The following is a 22,397-nucleotide window of genomic DNA, read 5'->3' as shown; positions in this document are numbered from 1 at the left end:
TGGTGACTATAGTTAATAATACTGTACTGCATATTTGAAAGTTGCTAAGACAGTAGATCTTAAAAGTTCTCATCAAAAGAAAAAAATTCTGTAACTATGCATAGTGATGCATATTAACTAGACTTATTGTGGTGGTCATTTCACAATATATACAAATACTGAATCATTATGTTGTACACATGAAAGTAATATAACTTTGTATGTCAGTTATGCTTCAATAAAAGTTAATTAAATGCTAAAAATAGGGTAGGATGTAATACCTAGCAGATGACTTACCATCTGTGGCATGAGGGAAGAGGTACTATCATACACTACAGATGAGAATATAAATCAATGTAAGTAAGTCAGGGACTACATTGGGCTATTAGCAGCAGAGGGCAGCCTATACATACATACATACATACATACATACAGTCGCTAAGTCATGTCTGACTCTTGCGACCCCACAGACTGTATCCCGCCAGGCTCCTCTGTCCATGGGATTCTCCAGGCAAGAATACTGGAGTGGGTTGCCACTTCCTTCTCCAGGGGATCTTCCTGACCCAGGGATCAAACCCAGGTCTCCTGCATTGCAGGCAGATTCTTTACCTCTTTATTGACTGAGCTACGAGGGAAGCCTGGTGTAGTTTAAAACAATTAAGACTTTGTTTGCTGAGGTCTGAGAAACAGCCCAGAGCTGTCTGAAAGCTCTAACAGCACTTTCAAGGACCCAGACTCATTTGGCCTTCTTGCTTCCCCTTCCTTAGTCCACATTGCCTATCCTCAAGGTCATTAAAAGGCTGCTGCAGCTCCTACCATCACAACAGAGATCCATATAGGAAGAAAGAAAAGGACAGGAAGCAAAAAAGGACTTTCCCGGAAGTCTCATTCAAAACTTCTGCTTACATCTCATTGGCCACTTCATCAGCATGGAAGGCCCCAAAATGTAACATTTTGATTATTAAGGGAGTTAGGGTGAATGGATATTGGGTAGATTATTAGCAGTCTCTGCCATGAGGTGCAGCCTTTTTGGAGGACAATTCAGAAATAGCTATCAAAATTTAAAAATTTAAATGCACTTACCTTGACTCACAAATCCCCCTGCTAGAAATTTATACTGTAGATGTATTCTCATGTATGTTCAACTGCTTACACACCACAAGTTGTTTCTTCCAGCAGGAAAGGATTCAGGGATGTGCATTTTCACTAAGTGCAATGTCTCACTGAACGTCGGGCTCTGACCCATAAGTTTAGCAAGTTCTCTTTCCAAGGAGGAGGTGGGTAGAGACAGGGAGCAGGAGAGTAGGTGGGGGGGGTCCATCTCTTAGCCAAAGCAGTGAAGTAGATAGGAATCTGCCTTCCAGTGCAAAGGACATGGGTTCGATTCCTGGTCTGGGAAGATTCTACATGATGCAGAGCAACTAAGCCCATGATTCACAACCACTGGGCCCAGGTGCTGCAGTTACTGTAACCCAAGTGCCTAGAGCCCATGCTCTGCAACAAGAGAAGCCACTGCAATGAGACGCCTGTGCACCCCAACTCAAGAGTAACCCCCGATCCCGCAACTAGAGAAATTCTGCGCACGGCAATGAAGACCCAGCACAGCCAAAACTAAATAAAATAAACATATTTTTTAAAAAACTGGAAGTGTTCCGCTTTCATTTTTCTTCCTGTGGTCCATTTCACTTCTCCTGGAGTGTCTTTCTGTGAGAATGACTAACTTCACTCACCACTGACTCTATCTAGGGCAACCTCTGGATGAGTCAGCCCTTCACGGGACTCCAGAGTTGTCTGTCGTCCTTGACTTGGTTTCCGCTGCGTATCTCCATCTGCCTTCACCAATTTTTGATCCACTGTCCAGAGGCAGTATGACTGAAGAATGCATTACATACAGGTGAAGCCTCAGAAACTCAGCAAGACAGATAACAGCTCTGCTTTGGAAGGACGCCTCGGGTGAGCTCACTTGCTTAGTTACCCAATGCGACTCTGTTTTTCCCCCCAAACTACCTAAACAATCCATGGCATACCACATACAAATTCTAGCCAGAGAATATCTGCTGACTAGGACAGTAATGATTTGCGGAGGTCCGGTTACGGGCAAGTTGAGTCTCACCTAGACGCCACGTGGAACAGCGCTGCTCACAGATGGGAGTCTCCCACTGAAGCTCAGGGGAGCTCTGGGTCTCTGCTTCTACAGGGGGAAGATCAGACTTCAACAATTCCCTTCCTTCAGCAAACACTCTGTGCAATATGTCATTTGGGGTACGTATCAGCGTTCAGGGTGGATCTTCAGTGTGTGTTTTCAGACTATATAACCTCAGAGAAGGCATCTGGGCCAAGTTCCATTCATCAAAGACAAGGCTGAAGGCTTGCTGGCTTTGCTTCCTTTAATTTTGGAAAAACCCTTCTAGCCTGACTGAATCTACCTGATTCATAGCCAAGCTGGAGGGGGACAATCATCTGAAAGACATTCTAAAGAATTCTGGAGGAAAATGTCTGTTTGTCCTGCTCTCATCAGACTGCCATCACCCACTCCCTAGTTCACAGGAGAAATTGTCAGTCCTGGGCCTGATTTGGGGTGGAAGAGTGGAGGCCAGACCCTTGAATTTACTGTGTTCCGTATTTCGTTCTTCTGTCAAGAAGTTGATCCTGGCTTGTGAAAGAGACATTTTGCAAGAGCAGGAAGAGTACTGAGGCTGACGTTAGCAACGTGACCTGAAGGGCAGGTGATCTGTCTCACTGGCACGTGAAGGGTCATCACGCTCACAGAAGGGAGATCGTTCCTGAAGATGAGGGAGGAGAATTCTTGAAACAAATCAAAGACAGCTTGTTGGAGCAGAAAAGTCATTCCATTCCTGGGGCAGGGAAGGAAATCCAATACAGCCTGCTCGTTTCCCACTCCTGCCCATAGGGTTTGCACAGAGAGCTCCCTCCTTTGTTCCTTCTCCAATGTCAGACTTCTGAAGCCCAGGGAACACACTGGATGCTGCATAGATGATTTGGATCATCCCCACCTATGGGAATCTGTCTCTCCCCTACGATCTTCATTGGCTGTATCATTCTCTTAACTCAGGTTCCCCCAAAATAAGAATTTGAGGGAAAGCAGTTTAAGAGGAGATACTAGGAAGCTCCAGCCAAGGGTTGGGGAAGTGATAAGGGAGGTAACAAAAATAATATGGGGGAATTATTAATCACACCACCGCTGTGGGCATCAGTGGCTGGGTCCTACTGGCGAGCTCTGGAGACTGAGGAGAATCTGCCTCCCAGTCATCTTGTGTGAGTGGGGTGTGAATGGAGGCTTTTACTCTTCACCTCCTGTCCATTTTGCAGGAACTGCTTCTAGGAGTCTCAGAACCTCCTTCTGCCCCACATCTGTGGAGAAAGACCTCAGATGGAGAATCCCAGGCACTTTTCTTAAGAAGCTTTCATTGTACCAGGGCTGGAGGGGAAGGCTGAGGGGCTGTGGACAGCCTCCACTGTGCTTTTCCTTCTTTATTCACTTACTCATTGCCCTGTATGGAGATCTGTGCCAGATCCTGGAGCTGCAGTGGAGAACAAAGCAGACACTATCTGCCATCCCCTGGAGCTTAAAGTCCAGCAGAGAAGTCCAATGCTGATGTAATACAATGCAGTGAAGTAATACAATGCAACAATGTAATACAATCAGTGAAAAGGAAAGTAGAATAAAAGAACTGAGAGCTCTGGGAAAGGACGGCATTCGGGTTGGAGATGTTGTGGAGGGCTTCTTTGAGGGGGATGTGAGAGTTATCCAACTAGAGATGGCAGAGATATGGGAAGAGAATTTCAGGCAGAAGAAATAGCATATGCATATGCAAAGGCCCTGAGGCACCAGAGACCAGAGTAATAAAGCTAGAGGTCAAAGAGCAAGAGGCGGAGTTGTGGCTCAGCTGGTAAAGAATCCACCTACAGTGCGAGAGAGCGGGGTTCGATCCCTGGGTTGGGAAGATCCCCTGGAGAAGGGAAAGGCTACCCACTCCAGTATTCTGGCCTAGAGAATTCCTTGGACTGTAGAGTCCATGGGGTCGCAAAGAGTCGGACACCACTGAGCGACTTTCATTCATTCATAAAGCTGAAGAGGGGAGTGTGAAACACACCGTGCAGGGCTGTGTGAGCTGTGCTTTATTCTGGAGCAGTGGGGGCCACTGAAGCCTGTTAAGCTAGGAGGTGACGGAATCCCACTTCAAAATTTAAGAGAGTTTTTAAAAAAGAAAAAAAAGAAAAGATAGCCATTGGGCAGAGACTGGGAGAAGTTATGAAGTCAAGAGCTGATGTTAGGATTTCTGCTCCAGTCCAGAGTAACAGAGACTGGATTTATCCTCTGGCCTGAAATAGTTATAAAATTGGACAAAGCATATGAAACAGTGGTTTTGAAAACATCAGGCATGCTTAACGATGCACAGTGATTCCTGAGAGAGAATAAAATAAGGCAGAGCTTACGATTTCCCCAGCTTACTACAAGGAGAGTTTCTAGCCCACAGGGCCAAAGAAAAGAAAAAGAGGCGGAGTTCTGAGTTGAAAGAGCTGAAAGTCTTGGTAGTCAGAGCAGCCAGAGTTCAAAGGGCAGAGTACTGGAGAACAGAGATCTCAAACAGAGAGAGTTCCAGCCATAAAAAAGAATGAAACGATGCCAACAACACAGACGGACCCGGAGATGACCATACTAAGTGAAGTCAGACAAAGACAAATCTATCACTTATATGTGGAACCTAAAAAAAAAAAAAGACACAAATGAACTTATTGACAAAACAGGAATAGCTTCACAGAGAAACAAACTCCTGGTTACCAAAGGGGAAAGGGGGAGAGGGGTAAACTGGGAACTGGGGACTAATGGATACACATGACCAAACATAAAATAACAAGGGCCATCTGCATAGGGATTCCATATCTTGTAATAATCTGTAATGGAAATATCTGAAAAGAAAAAATATGTATGCATATATCACTTTGCTGTATTCCTGAATCACTGTAAATCAGTTATACTTCAATTTGAAAAATAATAAAATAAAGGGGAAAAAAAGAGAAGGTTCCAGAGCTCAGGAGAGGGTCCCCACCTAAATTTTTGGTTGAATGTTGATCAGTGTATGTGTATGAGGAAACTCCCAAAGGCCAAAGAAAGAACCACCTAAAGGGATTGGAGGGAAGAGTGCCCAGAGCTCTCACCCCGCTGAGAGATTTCAAACCTCCCTATGAATAATTAGTACAACAAGAGAAGATAAAATCACTGACAATGTAAAAGACTTGAATATGTAAGTAAAAATGTAGAACATTAATCAGTAAAGATGTAGAAGAAAACCAACTTGATCTAACTGATATTAAGAATGCCCCCAAATAGTAGAATGTTCATTTTTTCAAATGCACACAGACCATTTACCAAGTCAGACAATATATTGGTGCATAAAATAAGTTAATAAACTTAAAAGGATTCATGTTAAAAGTAGGTTCTCTCACCAAAGTGAAATTAAATTGGAAACCAATGATGGAAACATACTGGGAAAATTCCCCAATTTTTGAAAACTAAATAACACATTTATAATTAACTCATGTATCAAAAAGTAAATTAGAAAATATGAATGAATGAAAACAATAACCCAACATTCTAAATTTGTGAGATGCCACTAACAGTAAAGAGCAATTTATAGCACTAAAGGCCTAGGTGTTTTTAAAAAAGTTTTTAAGTTGATGTCTTCAGTGTCTACCATGAAAAACTTTTAAAAAAAAAGTACAAATTAAATCAAGAGTAAGCAGATGAGAAGGAAATTACAGATCAGAAGAGTGGTAGAAATAGGAATAGAAAACAGAAAAATGAGAGAAAAACCAGTGAAAATATGAATAAAATTGGTAAGCCTTTAGCAAAACTGAGCAGTATAAAAATAAAAATTAAAAGATTACCAATACTATGAGAGAGGTGACATCATACAGATTTCACAAATATTAAAAGACTGATAAGCAAAAGTTGGGACTTCCTGGCAGTCCAGTGGCTAAGACTCCACACTCCCGACGCAGGAGGCCTGGGTGCAATCTCCGGTCAGGGAATTAGATCCCACATGGCACAATTGAAAATATCTCGCTTGCCACAATGAGCTAAGACCTGGCACAACCAGATAAATACAGTTTTAAAATAAGGGAGAGTTATGAATAATTTAATGCCAATAAGTTAAAAACCATAAAAACTTGAAAGATAAAAAAGTATCAAAATTCTAGAAGAATAACTTGTAAAACCCTATAAAATATCTAAGAGAGAAATATTAATAATTGGACCTAATCAAAAGAAAAAAACTTTTACTCTTCAAAAGTCACTGTTAAGAACATGAAAAAGCAAGCCACAGATCGAGAGAAAATATTTGAAAACATATATTGGACTTGTATATATATTGGACTTGTATTTAGAATATATGCATGCATGCTCAGTTGCTTAGTCATGTCCAACTCTTTGTGACCCCATGGACTGAAGTTCGCCAGGCTTCTCTGTCCATGGGATTCTCCAGGCAAGAATACTGGAGTAGATGGCCACTTCCTCCTCCAGGGGATCTTCCCGACCCAGGGATTGAACGCACATCTTCTTCTCCTGCATTGGCAAGAGGATTCTTTACCACTGTGCTACCTGGGAATCCTTTTTAAACATAAGACATGATACCATAAAACTCCTAAAGAGAGCATTGGCAAAATATTCTCTGACATAAATCATACCAATGTTTTCTTAAGTCAGTCTCCCAGGCCAATAGAAATAAAAACAAAAATAAACAAATGCAACCTAATCAAACTTATAAGTTTTTGTACATCAAAGAAAACCATTAAAAAAAATGAAAACGCAACCTATGAACCGGGAGAAAATATTTGCAAATGATGCAACTGACAATGGCTTAGTTTCTAAAATATGCCAATAGCTAATATAACTTAACAACAACAAAAACAACCCAATCAAAAAATGGCAGAAGACCTAAAAGAACATTTCTCCAAAGAAGACATATAGATGGCCAATAGGTAACTGAAAAGATGCTCAACATTACTAATTATTAAAGAAAGAAATGCAAATCAAATCTACAGTGATATATTACTCATACGAGTCAGAACAGCCACCATTAAAAAGTCTACAAATAACATACTGGAGAGGGCAAGGAGAAACGGTAACCCGCCTACACTTGTTGGTGGGAATGTAATTGGAACAGTCATTATGGAAAACAGCATGGGTCTTCAAAAAGTAAAAATAGAGTTGCCATGTGATCCAGCAATCCTACTCCTGGGATTCAGATAAAATTATAATCCAAAAAGATACACGCACCCTAGTGTTCACAGAAGCATGATTACAAATAGGCAAAGAGATGGGAAAAATCTAAGTGCCTATCAATAGGTGATTGGTTTAAGAAGATGTGATAAATAAATGCAATGGAATATTATTCAGACATAAAAAAGAATGAAATATTTCCATTTGCAGCTACAAATGGACCTAGACAATATTATACTTAGTGAAGTAAGCCAGAGAAGGAAAGACAAATATTATATCACTTATATGTGAAATCTAAAAAATAATATACAAAAGAATCTACACACAAAACAGAAACAGACATGGTAAACATAGCAGACATAGTAAATAAACTTACAGATGTAGTAAACAAACATATGGTTACCAAAGGGGAAAGGAGATGGGGAGGGACAAGTTTGGGATTAACAGATACACACTTTTATACATAAAACATGTAAACAACAAGGATTTACTGTATAACACAGGGGATAATATTCAATATCTTATAATAACCTATAATGGGAAACAAGCTGAAGAAAAAAATATATGTAACTGAATGACTTTGTTGTATACCTGAAATCAACACAGTGTTGAAGGATAGTAAATCAACTATCCTTCAGCAAAAAATAAAAATTAAAAATAGCTTTCCCTATCAGATGAATAAAAACAATAAGTTTAAGAATATCAAGTGATGATGAGGTGTAGCGAAACAATTAGTCCCCTACCCTCTGGTTAGGAATGTAGACTGACACCACCATTTTGAAAGGAATTTGGCAGTTTCTCTGAAAATAAAGAATGCCCATCAGCCCATTTCTGCTAATGTAGAAATCCACTCATGGAAATATAGCCGGCAGAAATACCTGCACATCATGCAAAGATGTTCGTGGCAGCATTGTCCTGAATTGGTGAAAAGTTAGAGCCATCTAAATGTTCACCATGATGAGAACAGCTAAATGAAATATAATATGCCCCTGCATGGGAGTTCCTTGCGGTCATAAGTAAGAACTGGGTCAACTAGATGGCAAATACAGAATGTAGTAGTGGGCTGCTGAAAAGTTCGTTCAGGAAGTGCCAAAGTAACGTCCCTCTGGACCCTCTAGCTTTTTATCTTGTATGCTTCTATTATTTATGAATTTGTTTTTAGTGAGCATGTATTACTTTTACAATTCTTAAACCAAAACATAAATGAACAAAAATTGAACATCTAAAGGCTATAGAGACAAAAGGCTCAGTGTTCCATCTCTAGGAGCTGAGTTCACTTTCAGCCAGAGCAGTTCTGGGTCACAAGTACAATTCAGTAAAGATCCTTGATGAGGCTCATATCACGTGTGCACGTGGGCAGGTCCACATACCATGCATACATACCCACACACCCACACACCTACACACACACACACACACAGAGGTGTCCAGCTCTGCGTGTGCACGTGCAATGCATGACTTTACAGTATCTGGAGCAGTTCATAGAACATTCTTGTGTATTTATTGGTGCAGGAGAGTAAACAGTCAGCTGAGCTGGCAGAAAGAAACGTGACGAGATTGAAAATCCAACACCCACCACCTCCTCCACCAGCCCAGGCATGCGACACATCCCACGGCGTCCATGGTGCCCTCCTGGTTTCTGGTTTTTCCCTTTTGTCTTCGAGACATTGTCAACACAAGAAATTGTGGCCATGAGGATGGGCGCTTATCCCCTCAGGTCGCGTAGTGAGTGACTCGCCTGCGGTGAGCCGAGTCCCGCCCGGCGGGGAGGGGGTGGGCGGGCGGGGCTTAAGAGTCCCTCCTGGACGTGGGGTGGGCGGGGCTTACGAGCCCCGCAAGGACTCGGGTTGGATGGGCGGGGCTTACGGGCCTCCGTCCGGGAAGACCGTCAGGTTGTGAGTCCGGATGTGGTGCAGTAGGACCTGTGCTCGCCCCTCCAGGGTCTGCAGGGCTTGCTGCAGGCCCTGTCGCCCACCTTGGCTTTCCCAGAACACTGGGTCCGTCTGCAGCGACTTGAGCAGCATATTCTGTAGACACCCTGATTCCAGAACCTTCATGACAGACTCAGGAAACCTGGAGGAAGGTCCCCCAGCCCCGGAAAGAAAAGAAGGGCAAAAGCCGGCTTAGAGAGTTTCCATGAACTTGCACAGCTGAGGACCCACAAAGCCCCTGGGACCCTTCCACCCACTCTGCTGTGACAGCAAGACACGGGATGAAACTTTCGATGGGTCCCAGCGCCCCAGAGGGCGAGTCCACTCTGCTGGCCTGAGCAAAGTGAGGAGGAGCCCTGGGAAGGCCGAGGAGCGGCAGGACTGAGCAGCGAAGGTGGCCACCTGCCAGGCAAGGGAGCCTGCCCGCTCAGCCTGCCCACTCCCCGGCAGGGCAGCTCGTGCTGTGCTCTGGGTACTGGGGAGCGGGCAGCCCATCCTAGACCTCAGGGGCCCACTGACTGTTAGCTTTCCCGGGACTCCCCACACCCTCCTGAGGCTCATCCAACAGCTCCCATCTGTTGGACGGTGGACTTCTGGGGAGCCATGGTTCAAGAAAGCGGGGTCTATGACAGGGCCCCTCAGCTCAGTCCCTGAACCTCTGCCCAGCCTCTTCGATGCTCACCCATCGATGCCCTCGAGGAGCCGGAAGTTCAGCTTGTGCTCCGGGTGCTGAAGGTGGCCAGCGTTATCGATGTAGACCAGGCGAGTGGGGTCACTGCTCCGCACCTCGGGGAAGAAGATGGACAGGGACAGAAGATGGACGTGGTGCCTCAGGGTGCTGTTAGGGTGCAGCGGCTCAGGGGCCCCTAAGCCGTCAGTCACACAATGCACCCTGCTCCTCGCCCAGTCGGTTCCCCCACCGCACAGAGCAGTGAGCTCTTTCCACCTGGGGCTGTGCTCAGGGTGGCCGGGCACCATCTCTGGTGAACCCGCCCAGCAACCCTGGGGCGAACGGCCACTGATACCAGCCCCATTTTACAGAAACAGAGGCAAAAAAGTTAGGTAATTTGCACAAGGTCACACAGCTAGTAAATAGCTGGTTGGCTCAAACCTGGACCCGTAGCCCCAAGTGGCAGCACCACCGGTGAAACCACAAAGTGGAGGCACTGATTGCTGTTCTGGCGACGGACGGGGTGAGGAGCCTGAGGCTGGGCGGCCTGACGCTCAGTCCCGGCCACCGTCTGATGCTCCACGGCCAAGGGGAGGCGGCGAGGACACCAGCCTCACCGGGGGAGACAGAGCAGCCCTTCCCCAGGGTGGTACTTCGCCCCTCCTGCAGGAGTAGCGGCTCTTCTGCCCCACCAGCCCCCCGCTGATGGTCTCAGCACACGGCTTCCCACCCTGGGTTCTAGTTTTCACTGGAAGCAGTGTTTCCCGACAGCCCTAGCCTGTGAGCCAATAGGGTCCACGACAGACCCCTGTCACTGCCACCAACTAGACATGCAGCCTTGGAGGGCCCCTCCCCCGCTCCAGGTCACAATTTCCACATTTACTGGCACAGTGAGGATGCCCTACTAGATACACACATACCACACTCAGCTGCCAGGGCCCGAGGGTGTCCTTGGAGTCTTTAGGGAACAGAGGGGTTGGTGACACTGCCTCCAGCCCATCCCCTCCTCAACCACATACTCCAGGCTTCATTTTTGTCCCTTCTATATATTAAGGCTTCCTGGAAATATTCAAAGGGTTCTGCTGCCGAAAAGAACAGGATTGTGACACCCAGAGTCACGTGACCTCTGACCCTCGCCAACAGCGTCTGCTGATGGACAGACAGGAAGACCTGAGTCTGGGGTGACCCAGGGACATACCAGGATGTGGACCAGCCGCAGCTCCCTGGGGTTCCGGCATTTCTCTCGGAGTCTCTCTTCCACACAGGGGTCCGAGGGCTCGGGCTCGAAGCCGCAGCAGTAGCGATCCAGGCGGTCATGCACCTGTGGGGGCACCATCCTCTGAGCGGGGGGTGGGGGGGGGTCTACCACGTCCAGCACTCGGGCCTCTTGAGCCCTGGGGCCACCCTCAGGGATCTCAGCCCTGGTGAGCTCAGTGCTGGCCCCCAGCTGTGATGGGCTTCTGCTTGCTCCTCTGGCCAGCTCACCTTGCACAGGGATGGCTTACTTACACTGCATGGATTTCCACCCAACATGCGGCAGGTGGGATCTTAGTTCCCTGACCAGGGATCGAACCCAGGCCCCCTGAAGTGGAAGTCCTGCTGCTGTTTAACCTATACTACTTACCCTGAACTCCAGCCTGGGGCCTCCCAGTGCAGACTATCTGTCCACCTGGGGAGACTCACACGTGACCACTTTTTCTTGAAGCAGCAAATGCTACCGTAGGGATTCCTCCTTTTATGGAGATAAAAAGATTTTAATGACCATCCAGGCAGCTCCTGACTCTCAAACAGCACTTCCACCCAGCAGGAGGCCTGGATCAGAGTCAGGAAGGAAAGCATTCCTTTTCCTGACTCATCCTACACTGGATGCCTAAAGTGGGAACAATGATACAGAATCTCTCCCTCAGAGATGATCATGAGAGATGGTCTCTGTCCCTGGTTCCTGGCACAGAGCTCAAAAAACCCCTGCAATTGGCTCTGTGATATGAGTACATTTTGATATTCATAATAAACCCTCCAACCACATCAGAGTTTAATAAGATGACTCATGGGGCCCTGAGATAACTTCAGGCTGATTGTTAGATGGACAAAGAATGCAGAGTGGGAGGTTTCCACCTGACCCTCCAACCTCAGGGAAGAGTAGGGGAGCTGGAAACTGGGTTATAGAAACTTTTGAACTATGTTCTAGGGAGAACACAGCCACATACCAGGAGGGTGATGCACCCCAACTCCACATGCGGGGTCATGGACTTGGGACCCTTTCAGACTTCACCGCACGTACCTCTTCTACTGGCTGTTCACTGACATCCTTTATAATAAACCAGACCACTGAAGTGTTTTCCTGAGTCCTGTGAGCCATTGTAGCAAATTATTGAACCCGGGGATGGGACAGTCATGAGAACCCCAGATTTTTAGCCAGTTGGCCAGAAGTATGGGGGGCTCAGGACTCGTGACTGGCATCTGAGTCAGGAGTTCTGTGGAGCTGAGCCCTTAACTTGACTGAGCCCTTAATCTGACATTGACTCCAGGTGGATAGAGTCACCCAGTTGGGGTTGGAGAGTTGGTGGGTGCAGAAGGCATCACTCAGATGACCAGCAACATCACTGCATCTCTGTCTCATCCAATTCTCACTGCAGCCTTGCAAGGGAGACATTATTGCCCCAATAACACATGGGGACATGGACCCCAGACCTCCCCAAGGTCATACACGAGGAAGCAGTCCAGCTGGGGTTTGAACCCAGGTCTGCCTGGTGGAGCCCAGCGCTCTCTGATGTCCTCCATTGCCTCCCTGAAGGTCAGGGAGAGGGAGCCACTTAGAGGTCAAGTGAGGTCCCCATCATTACACTCATTAAGACTGGAGAGGAGTTTTCAAAACAGTGAAGGAAGAAAAGAAGGAACCGGAAGTCTCAGAGCCCACTGTCCTCCTGAGGCGGCAGCAGGCAGGCACCAGAGCTGTTTGGATGGTCCTTATTCATCTGTGGTCGCCTCTCAGCCAACCCAAGCCGCAGCCCTGGTTCAGCTTTAGCCAGCACCACCATCCTGTCTCCCTCTGCCAACCTCTCTCCACACAAGGCAGAGGGGCCGGGGGCAGGGAACACATAGATGACAGCCCCCAGGATGCGGCACGCATCAAAGCCAGGCCAGCCACTTGGCAGTCCGCCCAGCCCAGCTCAGCGCCAGCCAATGAAAGGTCTCACTCCATTCCCATATCCCCTTTGGAGGTAACTCCTGTGTGTTCTGAAGAAATACAAAATTGATTTCCTTCTATACAAGCCAGAAAATAACTATAGCTCTATTCACCAATCAACCTCATGAAACCAGACATCCGGAAATGAGAGTGTTGAACAGTCCCAACTACTGTCCCTAAACATTATTTTCCCCACTTTATAACAATTCAGCGTGAAGTCACATCCTGGGCCTAGACCATTGCCCCAGACAGGCTGAGGGTCTTTCTGTAAGGCTGCATCATGGAGTGTTTCCAGAGGCAGTGGACCAAGGACATCACTGACACCACATAAAAGGCATGTTTAGCCTGGAGGACCGGCCTGGCTTGGCCATGATACAAACAGCCAGAGCCCTGTCCATGCAACGAGCCTGTTAAACAAGCCCCTGAGGTGGACAGTCATTACTTTAGCCTCCTGGACTTTGAATAACAACAGCCACAAGTAACAGAAAATTCTGGTTGGAAGTGACTAACCAGAGGGGAAATTAAGATCTACAGCAGGAAGTCTCAAGAGCCTTGCAATAGGACAGGCTTAGAGGGCACCTTTAAGCAGCTCCTATTGTCATGATAAGGTTTCTTTCTGCTCTTCACTTTACCCCACAATGTTAAGGACATCCCTGTCTTGTCTCAGAAAACCTGCAGCTGGCTCCTGTGGGTATGTTTTTCCTTGTGAGTGTGGTAAGTTGCTTCAGTTGTGTCCGACTCTTTGCAGCCCCATGGACTGTAGTTCGCCAGGCTCCTCTGTCCATGGGATTCTCCAGGAGAGAATACTGGAGTGGGTTGCCATGCCCCCTCCAGGGGATCTTCCCAACCCAGGGATTGAACACGTGTCTCTTATGCCTCCTGCACTGACAGGCAGGTTCTTTACCACTTGAGCCACCTGGGAAGTCCCCATGTTTTTCCCTGTTCATGTCCAAAGAGAAGGAGACAGAGAGAGAAAGAGAGCCAGGAAGGAGGAGAGGGGAGAGACAGAAGCCCTCCCCCAACAACCATGGAATACCAGTCCTTCCTTTCAGTCTGATTGGACCAAATCTGGACACAGGCTCATCCCTTGTCCAGAAGCCACCACTGGAAGATGGTGATGTACTGACCTCTGAGCCCAGGAATGGGGAGAAAGGGAATCAGACCAGGGCCCTGTGCAGAAGAAACAAGAGCGCTCCACCGGGTCCACCAGAGCCCCCACGTCCTCACTCCGGCTCCTACAGAAGTGTTGACAGGACGGGGCTGAGGACAGAACCCTGTGGCATGCCCCCAGAGACCTCTCAACCTGCCAACAGTTTTTACATTCACCTGAAGATAGTAACACGCCCCTATGTTTCTCCATATTGTCCTCGAACTTGGCAAAGGGTGGGGTCCTCCATGCATTCTAATGCACACCCGTCCTCGGCAGGAGCCCTCCAAGGCTGCCCACACAGAGGTTTAGAGCCGAGATCAGCAAGCTTTTCCCACAAAGGGCCAGACAGTAAATATTTTAGGCTTTGCAGCCCATATGGTCTCTGTCACAACTACCCGACTCTGCCTGTGTTGTGCATATTGTACGTATTCTAGATAATATGCAAACAAATGGCCATGCCATGTTCCCCCCCCCCCAAAAAAAAAACTGTATTAACATATATTGAAATCTGAATTTCATAGAATTTTTAGGTGTAACGAAATATTCTTTTGATCTATTCAACCATTTGAAAATGCTAAAAGCATTCTTAGCTCATGGACTGTACAGACAAAAAAAAGATAGGGGAATTTGGCTTGCAATCTGGGCCATGTCTGTGACCCTGGTTTGGAGCCCAAAGGATCTGGGGGTGAATCATGGCTCCACTATGCCCTAACTCTATGACCCGAGGAAGTTATTTAACCCAAAGTGGGAGCACTGGTACTCCCTCAGGGCCTCACTGAGGACCACACAAGGTGAGGAGGGTGGTTGTCATAGAGAGACCTGGAAGGGACAGGCCTAAAGGCCTGGAGGAGTCTCAGGGCTTCATCCCTCTGAAAGCGCTGGCCATAGCCCTGTGAAGCATCTAAAATAAAGCCGTGTCATGACGGCCTAGCCACTCTCCTCTACGTGTGTGCAAGGCCTGGTTTCTAGAGCCCAGATAGATCTGAGAGACGGATGCCACCTGCTGAGGCATCTCTGGTTGGGAGAGTAAATGCCTGGATGGTTCCAGCAGGACTGAATTCCAGTGATGACTCCGATCTCACGTCATGTCTGACGGCACAGCCAGCCAAACCCCCTTCCTCAGGCCAAACGCTCCCTGATCCTGTCGGCAGGCCATTCTGTGCGGATTTTAACTGGATGTGGTGCTTATTTCCAGAAGGAGCTACAAGGACTGTCAGGCCATATGACAGGGGCGGCGCTGGTGCCCCCAGATGTACACCCATTCGAACGCTGAACAGGGAGGGGTTGGCCGGGCCCAGGTGCCAGTGTGAGTAATCTGCCACGCTGTCTGGGAACTTTTTTCCACTGAAGAGCAATTCCGTTGAAACAGTTGAAACAGCAGCAGCCAGACAGGACCAGGCTTAGGTTTCATTCCCACATCCTGAGGCGTCAGGATTTCTTCTTCCCCCTTTTTGACAAAAAGAGCAGTTACCAAGAAAAAAATGATAATCTTTTGCAGTTTTGGCCTTCTAGCAGTGCTGTGTGCTCATGAAGTTTGTGTTTAATTTTATAGAACAGCTGTGAAACCCTTACTCTCTGCTGGGCAAGGCGCTGAGTGCTTCACCTAGCATAGCTCATTTAACCCTCCCAGCAGCCAGGAGGCAGGTACAGTTACTATCTCCATTTCAAAGATGAGGAAACGGAGTGACAGAGGCTGGAAAACATGCCTAGGGTCCCGCAGAGTGAAAGCGGTGACGCCTAGACTCAGACCCGGGCAGTCTGGCTCGGGCCACTGCGTTGGACTGGGTGGCAGGCACGTGCATTGTGACCCTAGAGGTCACAAGCGCCTCCATACAGAGAAGACGTGGTTCAACCGGATCCCCAGCTCCTAGCACTTTTTCAGCACAACAGGACTCGGTTGAGGTTTTCTGAGTGCAAGAATGAATGAATGAAGCTCATGGCTGGCTGACAGCAGGAAGGATGGTGGGGGAGGCCTTCATATGAGGACTGACCACTGAAACCCTGCCCCTCACATGAGCCTGACAGGCGGAGGCCTGCCTCTGGGGCCCCCAAACAGGACATCTAGTGGGACAAGACACTGCAGTCTGCCAAGAGGGACACCAGGCTGAGCTGTGAGGGTGAGGACATCTGGGAGGTGCCCAGCATAGGGCACGAGGGGTGACCCAAGTCCTCTCACCCCTCCCCAGGCTCCTGGGCCAAGACGCATCCTCAGCCAGTGCCTGATCCGAGTCTGGTGGACTCCAGAAGAACGGCCTGCTGCCCCTGGTGGCCCGGGCCCCCTGTGTAGGACCCTACCCCACCTGGGGACAGTCACGGGCCCAGGGTCTTCATTGAAAGGGTGGCTCTTGGCTGGGGCGGCTCACTGCCAGCCCCAGGGTGGCAGCATCTCTGAGGAGGGCAGCAGGCTGGCCCCGCACTGAACGGCTGTCTGTTAGAGAATTCGTGAGGCTTTGGGGAGGTGAGGGTGTGGGGAGGAGTGGGTTACTCCACACTGACTCTTACAATCCTCTGACGACTCTCTCTGCAGTGCTCCCCTGCATCTTAACGGGGTAGCCTCCCCAGAGGCCCCAGGCAGGGGGACCTCTGGATGCTTCATCTGCCCCAAGCCAGAGGCCAGAGGTCACAGCACCAGCTCTGGATGTGGGTGAATATACCAGCTGGTGGGCTTTGAGGAGATGACCTGAGAAGAATTATCTAAAAAGACAGGCGTGTGTGCTAAGTTGCTTCAGTCGTGTCTGACTCTTTGTGACCCCTCTTGACTGTAGCCCACCAGGCTCCTCTGTCCGTGGGATGCTCCAGGTGAGAATACTGGCGTGGGCAGCCATGCCCTCCTCCAGGGAATCTTCCCAACCAAGGGATCGAAACCACATCTGTTACATCTACCTGCATTGACAGGTGGGTTCTTTACGACTAGTGCCACCTGGGAAGCCCCCCCTAAAAGGACTAAATCACTCTAAAATTTAAACATCAACACAAAATCCAGCACCTGTGAAATGATGTATCCACCACAGGAAAGTACACTTCCAACCAAGAAAGCTACAATGAGTCACCATGGGAATACCTTTCCCCAGAAGTCAGTCCCCACATCAATACATTAGATGGAGGATGTGTGTAATCTGTGACCTCCTCCACGATACTCAAAAGGCACCTGATGTAATTTTTACATCCATTCCTGACAAGAAAAACTCTTAATAAGGCAAGAATAGCAAATAGTTCTTCAGCCAAAACTCAGCATGATGTTTAATGGTAAAACACTAGAAACTGTCCCAAATCTGTAGAGACAAGTCATGTCCAGCATCCCATTACTATTTACCATTGCTCTGGAAGCACCACGGTTGTAGTTAGGTAAGAAAAATGAAAGATAAGGCAATGAGGACACAAAGTGCATTCGTTACAGAAGAAACGACCATATACTTGGAAAACCCAGGGCAACTGTGAGAAGCATTATGAAGTGATCAAGTAACCAGTAACCAAAGTATGATACAAATACAATATCCTTCACACAGACCAGGAACTACAGGCCAGAACGTGTTGAGACAGGCTGGGACCTGGGACCCTTTCTCAGAGAGCCTGAGCTTGCACCTGGACAAATGTCTCCCCAAAGAATGAGCGACAGAATCCAAAGAAACTGTAAGGGACTCAGGGACTTCCCAGGTGACCCGGTGGCTAAGATTCCATGCTCCCAATGCAAGGGGTCCAGTTTCAATCCCTCGTCAGGGAACTAGATTCTACATGCCCAACTAAGATCCGGCTCAGCCAAATAAATAAAATTAAAAAAAAAAAAAAAAAGGAACTACAAAGGATTAAAACTAACTGCTCACAGGCCCAATGGGGCAAATTATGAACAAGACACAAAGGTCGCAAGCCAACTGCCACTTCTGGGGAGCGGGGAGCAGACGCAGGGCACTGCTGGGGTCACAGCACCAGGGAGGGATGGGCGGGGCAGGGAAGCCACATCTTCACCCTCACTCCTTTAAGGGGCCGGCTCGCCCCTGCCCTGGGAAGCGAGCCAGGGCAACAATTTCTTGTTTTCGCTCCTGTGTCCCACAGCTCGAGTCCCAGTAAAGCCGTGCCTGCACTTCTCAGCCAACTTCTTATCAATTTCTGTTGATCAGAGAGTCCAGAAGTCTCGGTTAGTAACAATACAATAGAAGGAAAAGAGGCCCTTTTCAATGGTCACAAGATGAAATACCAGTATCATCCCAACCTGAAAGTGAAGATCCAGCTTGGGAAAACATAAAGATGCTTCTGAAGAACAGAAATAAAAGGAAAGACACAGCCTGTTCTTGGCCTAGAATGACCCTGTATCTTAGGATGTAAATTCTCTCTATATTAGTCCACACAGATTTCATTTGATTCCAGTCAAGTCCCAAGAGGACTTGGGAACGCAAAGGAAGTAACAAGCTGACTGAGAAGAGTATGCAGGAGTATTGGGAAAAATCTTTAAAAAGAGCAAGGAGACCAAGCACTCCCAGTTATTAACATAAAATATAAAGTGTGATAATTAAAACAGTGTGATTATGGCACATAAATAGACAGACCCTTTACTGGAACAGAAGAGTCTACAAATAGACTTGCGTACATATGGAAATTGGCTATATGGAAAAGGCAGCATTTCAAATTGGGGGAAAGAAGGATTATTCAACAAATGGTGCTGGGACATTTGGGTTGCCATCTGAAAAAAAAAATCATTATTTTGCACCTGATCTCTTACTCCAAAATAACTTCCAGATGGATCAAAAATATATAAAAACACATGGGAGGATTTTTAAAAATAACCCTGAAATGAAGATGGTCCTTAAAAACATAATACACTAACCCAGAAGTCATGAAAAATAGCTTGATAAGTTTAACAGCACAAAACAATTTTTTGAATTTCTGCACAGCAGAAAGACTAGAAACTAAGTTTAATGACAACTGAACTGGAGAGAAATACCAGAATGCAAAGAAAACAAAAGACTGATTTTCTCAATCTATAAAAAAGCTCTTAAAGTCCTTAAGAAAAAGACCAACAATCCAACAGAAAATGGGGCAAAGAATATAAACAGTTAAAAAAGATTTTTAAGAAATCTAAGCAAAGGCTAAGGCAGGAGGAGAAGGGGACAACAGAGGACGAGATGGTTGGATGGCAGCACCAACTCAGTGGACATGAGTTTGAGCAAGTTCTAGGACATAGTGAAGGACAGGGAAGCCCAGTGTGCCACGGTCCATGGGGTCTCGAAGAGTTGGACAAGGCTGAGAGGCTGAAAGACAAAGCAGAGGCAGGAGGAGGGCGAGGCAGGGAAGTGCTGTCGGCCGTCAGGATGTGCAGAGCAGGTCGCCCGAGATGCGCACTGCTGAAGGTGTTTGCACTGGAGGCCCCTCCCTGGCCACATGAACTCATTTTCTATGGCCACATACAAATGACCACCAGTTTAGTGGCTTAAAATAACACACTTATTAACTCACAGTTCCTGTGGGTCAGGAGTCCATCCCTTTTTGCCGGATACTCTATCCAGGGTCTCAAGCTGAACTCAAGGTGCTCCATCTCCTTCGTAACTCAGGCTCCTCTCCTGCACTCAGTCAGGCTGCTGGCAGAAACCATTCTTTGTGGCTGTAAGGAGATCTCAGGGTCCTTCCAGAGGCCTCCCTGACCCACAGCAGCTCATAGCCTGGTTGTTTACTCCTCAAGGCCAGCAGGAAAATCCGCTGATGCTTCATCTTTGAAAGACTCTCCTGACTGGTTCAGGCCAATGGGAGAGTCTTTCTTCTGATTAACTCCAGATTAACTGATGAGTACCTCAATAATATTGTAATAACTTTGTATGGTGACAGGTTGAAACTAGACTTATCTTGGTGATCATTTCATAACATACAGAAATATCGAGTCACCTGGAACTAACAGAGTGCTGTAGGTCGATTATGCTTGCTTGCTTGCATGCGTCCTCAGTTGTGACTAACTCTTTTTGACCCCATGGACTATAGCCTGCCAAGCTGCTCTGTCCATGGGATTTTCCAGGCAAGAATACTGGAGTGGGTTGCCATTTCCTACTCCAGGGGATATTTCAATCAAAAAACAAATAAGCAAAAATACCCAAAGATAACTGATTGGCAACTTAATCACTGAAATAAGATTCCATCATATTTACAGGTCTCATTCTTTCTTAAGGGCAGGAGTTCACACTAAGGGGGTGGGTATCTTGAAGACCATCTCTGAATTCCGCCGATCACGATCGAGGCCCTGCTCTTAAGTATATGTAAAGATGCTTGATGTCACCCTTTCCAGGTGGGCTGCTTGATGTCGCCACCTTTCCAGGTGGGCTGCTTCACCCTTCATGGCTGGTCGCATCGTCTATGCAGGAGGAAGGAGCACAGCACCTGTCTCTTGGGTCTGCTGTGGGACATAAAGGCGCTACGATTATATTTCAGGTCTCTGGCTGGAAGCTTGAGAAGTTGACAGTGGTCATGGATCTGGGCTCCTGTCTAACTACACCTGATGTTCAGGAAGGCCAAGCCAGAGAACGATGTGAACCATAGATTTGCACTCAAAACAAGGAACACACACAGGATCACAAATGACTGAACCTGGCGCCCCAGGAAAGAAATGGGCCAGCCTCAACTAGAAGCCAGAAGAAATGACTTTTCCAGAGTCAGCTGAGTCAAAGAAGAGGGCAAAGGCATGCCCTCTGTGGCCAAACTTGCGGTGGATCTGATCCCAGCTCCAGCGCTTAAGGCCACAGGTTACTGTGGGCAAGTTCCTTAGCCCTTCTTAAACCTCAGTTTCCTCATCTGTGGAATGGAGCTAAAAAATACTGTCCACTCCCAGGGCTGTCACACATCAACACATGTGAAGTGCTGGCACAGTGCCTGATGAGGAGGATGACAGGTGATGTTATATGCCATCATCTGTTCTGGAAGCATGAGTTAATTACATGCCCGTACAAGGGCTGGACAAATGATTGTCACATAGTTTTCCACCTCTATATCTATGGGACCTGAAAAGAAAAGGAGGCGGCTTTGGGGTTCTTTTCAGTCTAGAGGAAGGAGTGGTATTTGAGCAAGCAGAACACAGCAGCACCTAGATAGGAAATCATACAGAGACCCTGGATTCCTTCATTCATTTGTTCATCCTTTCACCCACTCGTTCAAAAGGTGCTTCTCTAGGATCTAACCAAGAGCTTGGCCCTGTGCTAGGCACTGCAGATGTGAACAAAACAGAGAAACAGAAGTGAACAAATAAAACTTACTGTGTTGGGGAGTCAGAAAAAATATAGACAGGATAGCACGAAATAGAAAGAGGATAACAACGGAATGTGGAGGTTGGGAGAGTGGAGGTCTGGGGAGGAGGATGAGAGGCTTGTCTGAGGCCCTGCACCTGAAGAAACTAACCAAGGCCACATGCCGAGAGGAGGGGCTGAAGACAGCAGACAAGGATGATCTCGGGTCCCTGAAGCTCCTGATATCGAGGGCATTGAGATACTTTGCCATATTGTAATGGAGAAGGGCCACAGTCTGATTTATTGTGCTCTCTGCCTGACCAGTTGTATGTGAACTTTTGAGTTCTCCCTCTAACTTCTAGCTCCTATAGGCTCTGCCCGGGGGCTTTCTCCAAATGCCACGGAATTAACACCTCCAGGAGCAGCCCTCAACCAAAGACCAAGGGGAGATTTGGCTATCAATACCTCGTGTCCCTCACTTTTGGTGGGCTAACTCTGAACGTGTATTTTATACCATTTCTCAGAATTTTCCTGTGGATCAAGCCCCAGTCACCCATAGTGGTGCCCTGTTCGATGACATGCCCTCTGCTGGCCGCCTTCTGGCCGTCTCACTTTCCTCTTCCCTATGAGTGTTTCCTGGGGTCCCCTCCCCGAGGAACTACCACACTGGACCCTGGTCTCAGGGTCTGCCTGAGGGAATGGAAACCAAGATATTACTCCAGCTTCTGTAAGGAGACCCGGTTGGAGGGGACAAAAATGGAGACGTTAGGGAGATGCTAGGGAAGAAGAGTCCAGGTAAGAAAAGATGGTGGCCCGCACCAGGATGGCGGCACCTGAGGCTTTCTGGGGTCTGGGTTTTCCGGACGTGAAGGCCCTGCATCAGCGGAAGCAGCAGGATGACTTCCATAAGCAAACACCACCCTCTCACTGTCTTGAATTCTCCACAGCTGCTCACCCCGTGCAGTCAAGCACATGCCCTCCAAGATGAAGCAGGGCATGAGAAAAGAGAAGCCTCTCTAGAAGGAAAAGGTACAAATGTGC

The 22,397-nt window shown here is 47.4% G+C and overlaps 1 protein-coding gene across 2 annotated transcripts in view; it reads right to left on the bottom strand.

Annotated features, from left to right (window-relative positions):
* Window positions 1-6,338: 6,338 nt before the first annotated feature.
* The window catches only part of GASK1A (golgi associated kinase 1A), a 152,165-nt gene continuing 136,106 nt past the window's right edge, over window positions 6,339-22,397 (bottom strand). For both annotated transcript variants that reach the window (XM_061127899.1, XM_061127900.1), the window contains exons 3-5: window positions 11,022-11,144; window positions 9,836-9,939; window positions 6,339-9,295 (exon numbers count right to left, since the gene is read on the bottom strand). In XM_061127899.1, coding sequence (XP_060983882.1) covers window positions 9,085-9,295; window positions 9,836-9,939; window positions 11,022-11,144 — 438 coding nt within the window. In that variant the 3' untranslated portion in view covers window positions 6,339-9,084. The remainder of the gene's footprint in view (window positions 9,296-9,835; window positions 9,940-11,021; window positions 11,145-22,397) is intronic.

Source organism: Dama dama, chromosome 24 (genome assembly GCF_033118175.1).
Source record: "Dama dama isolate Ldn47 chromosome 24, ASM3311817v1, whole genome shotgun sequence".
Classification (NCBI taxonomy): Eukaryota; Metazoa; Chordata; class Mammalia; order Artiodactyla; family Cervidae; genus Dama; species Dama dama.
This window is presented reverse-complemented; position numbering and strand designations above follow the sequence as displayed.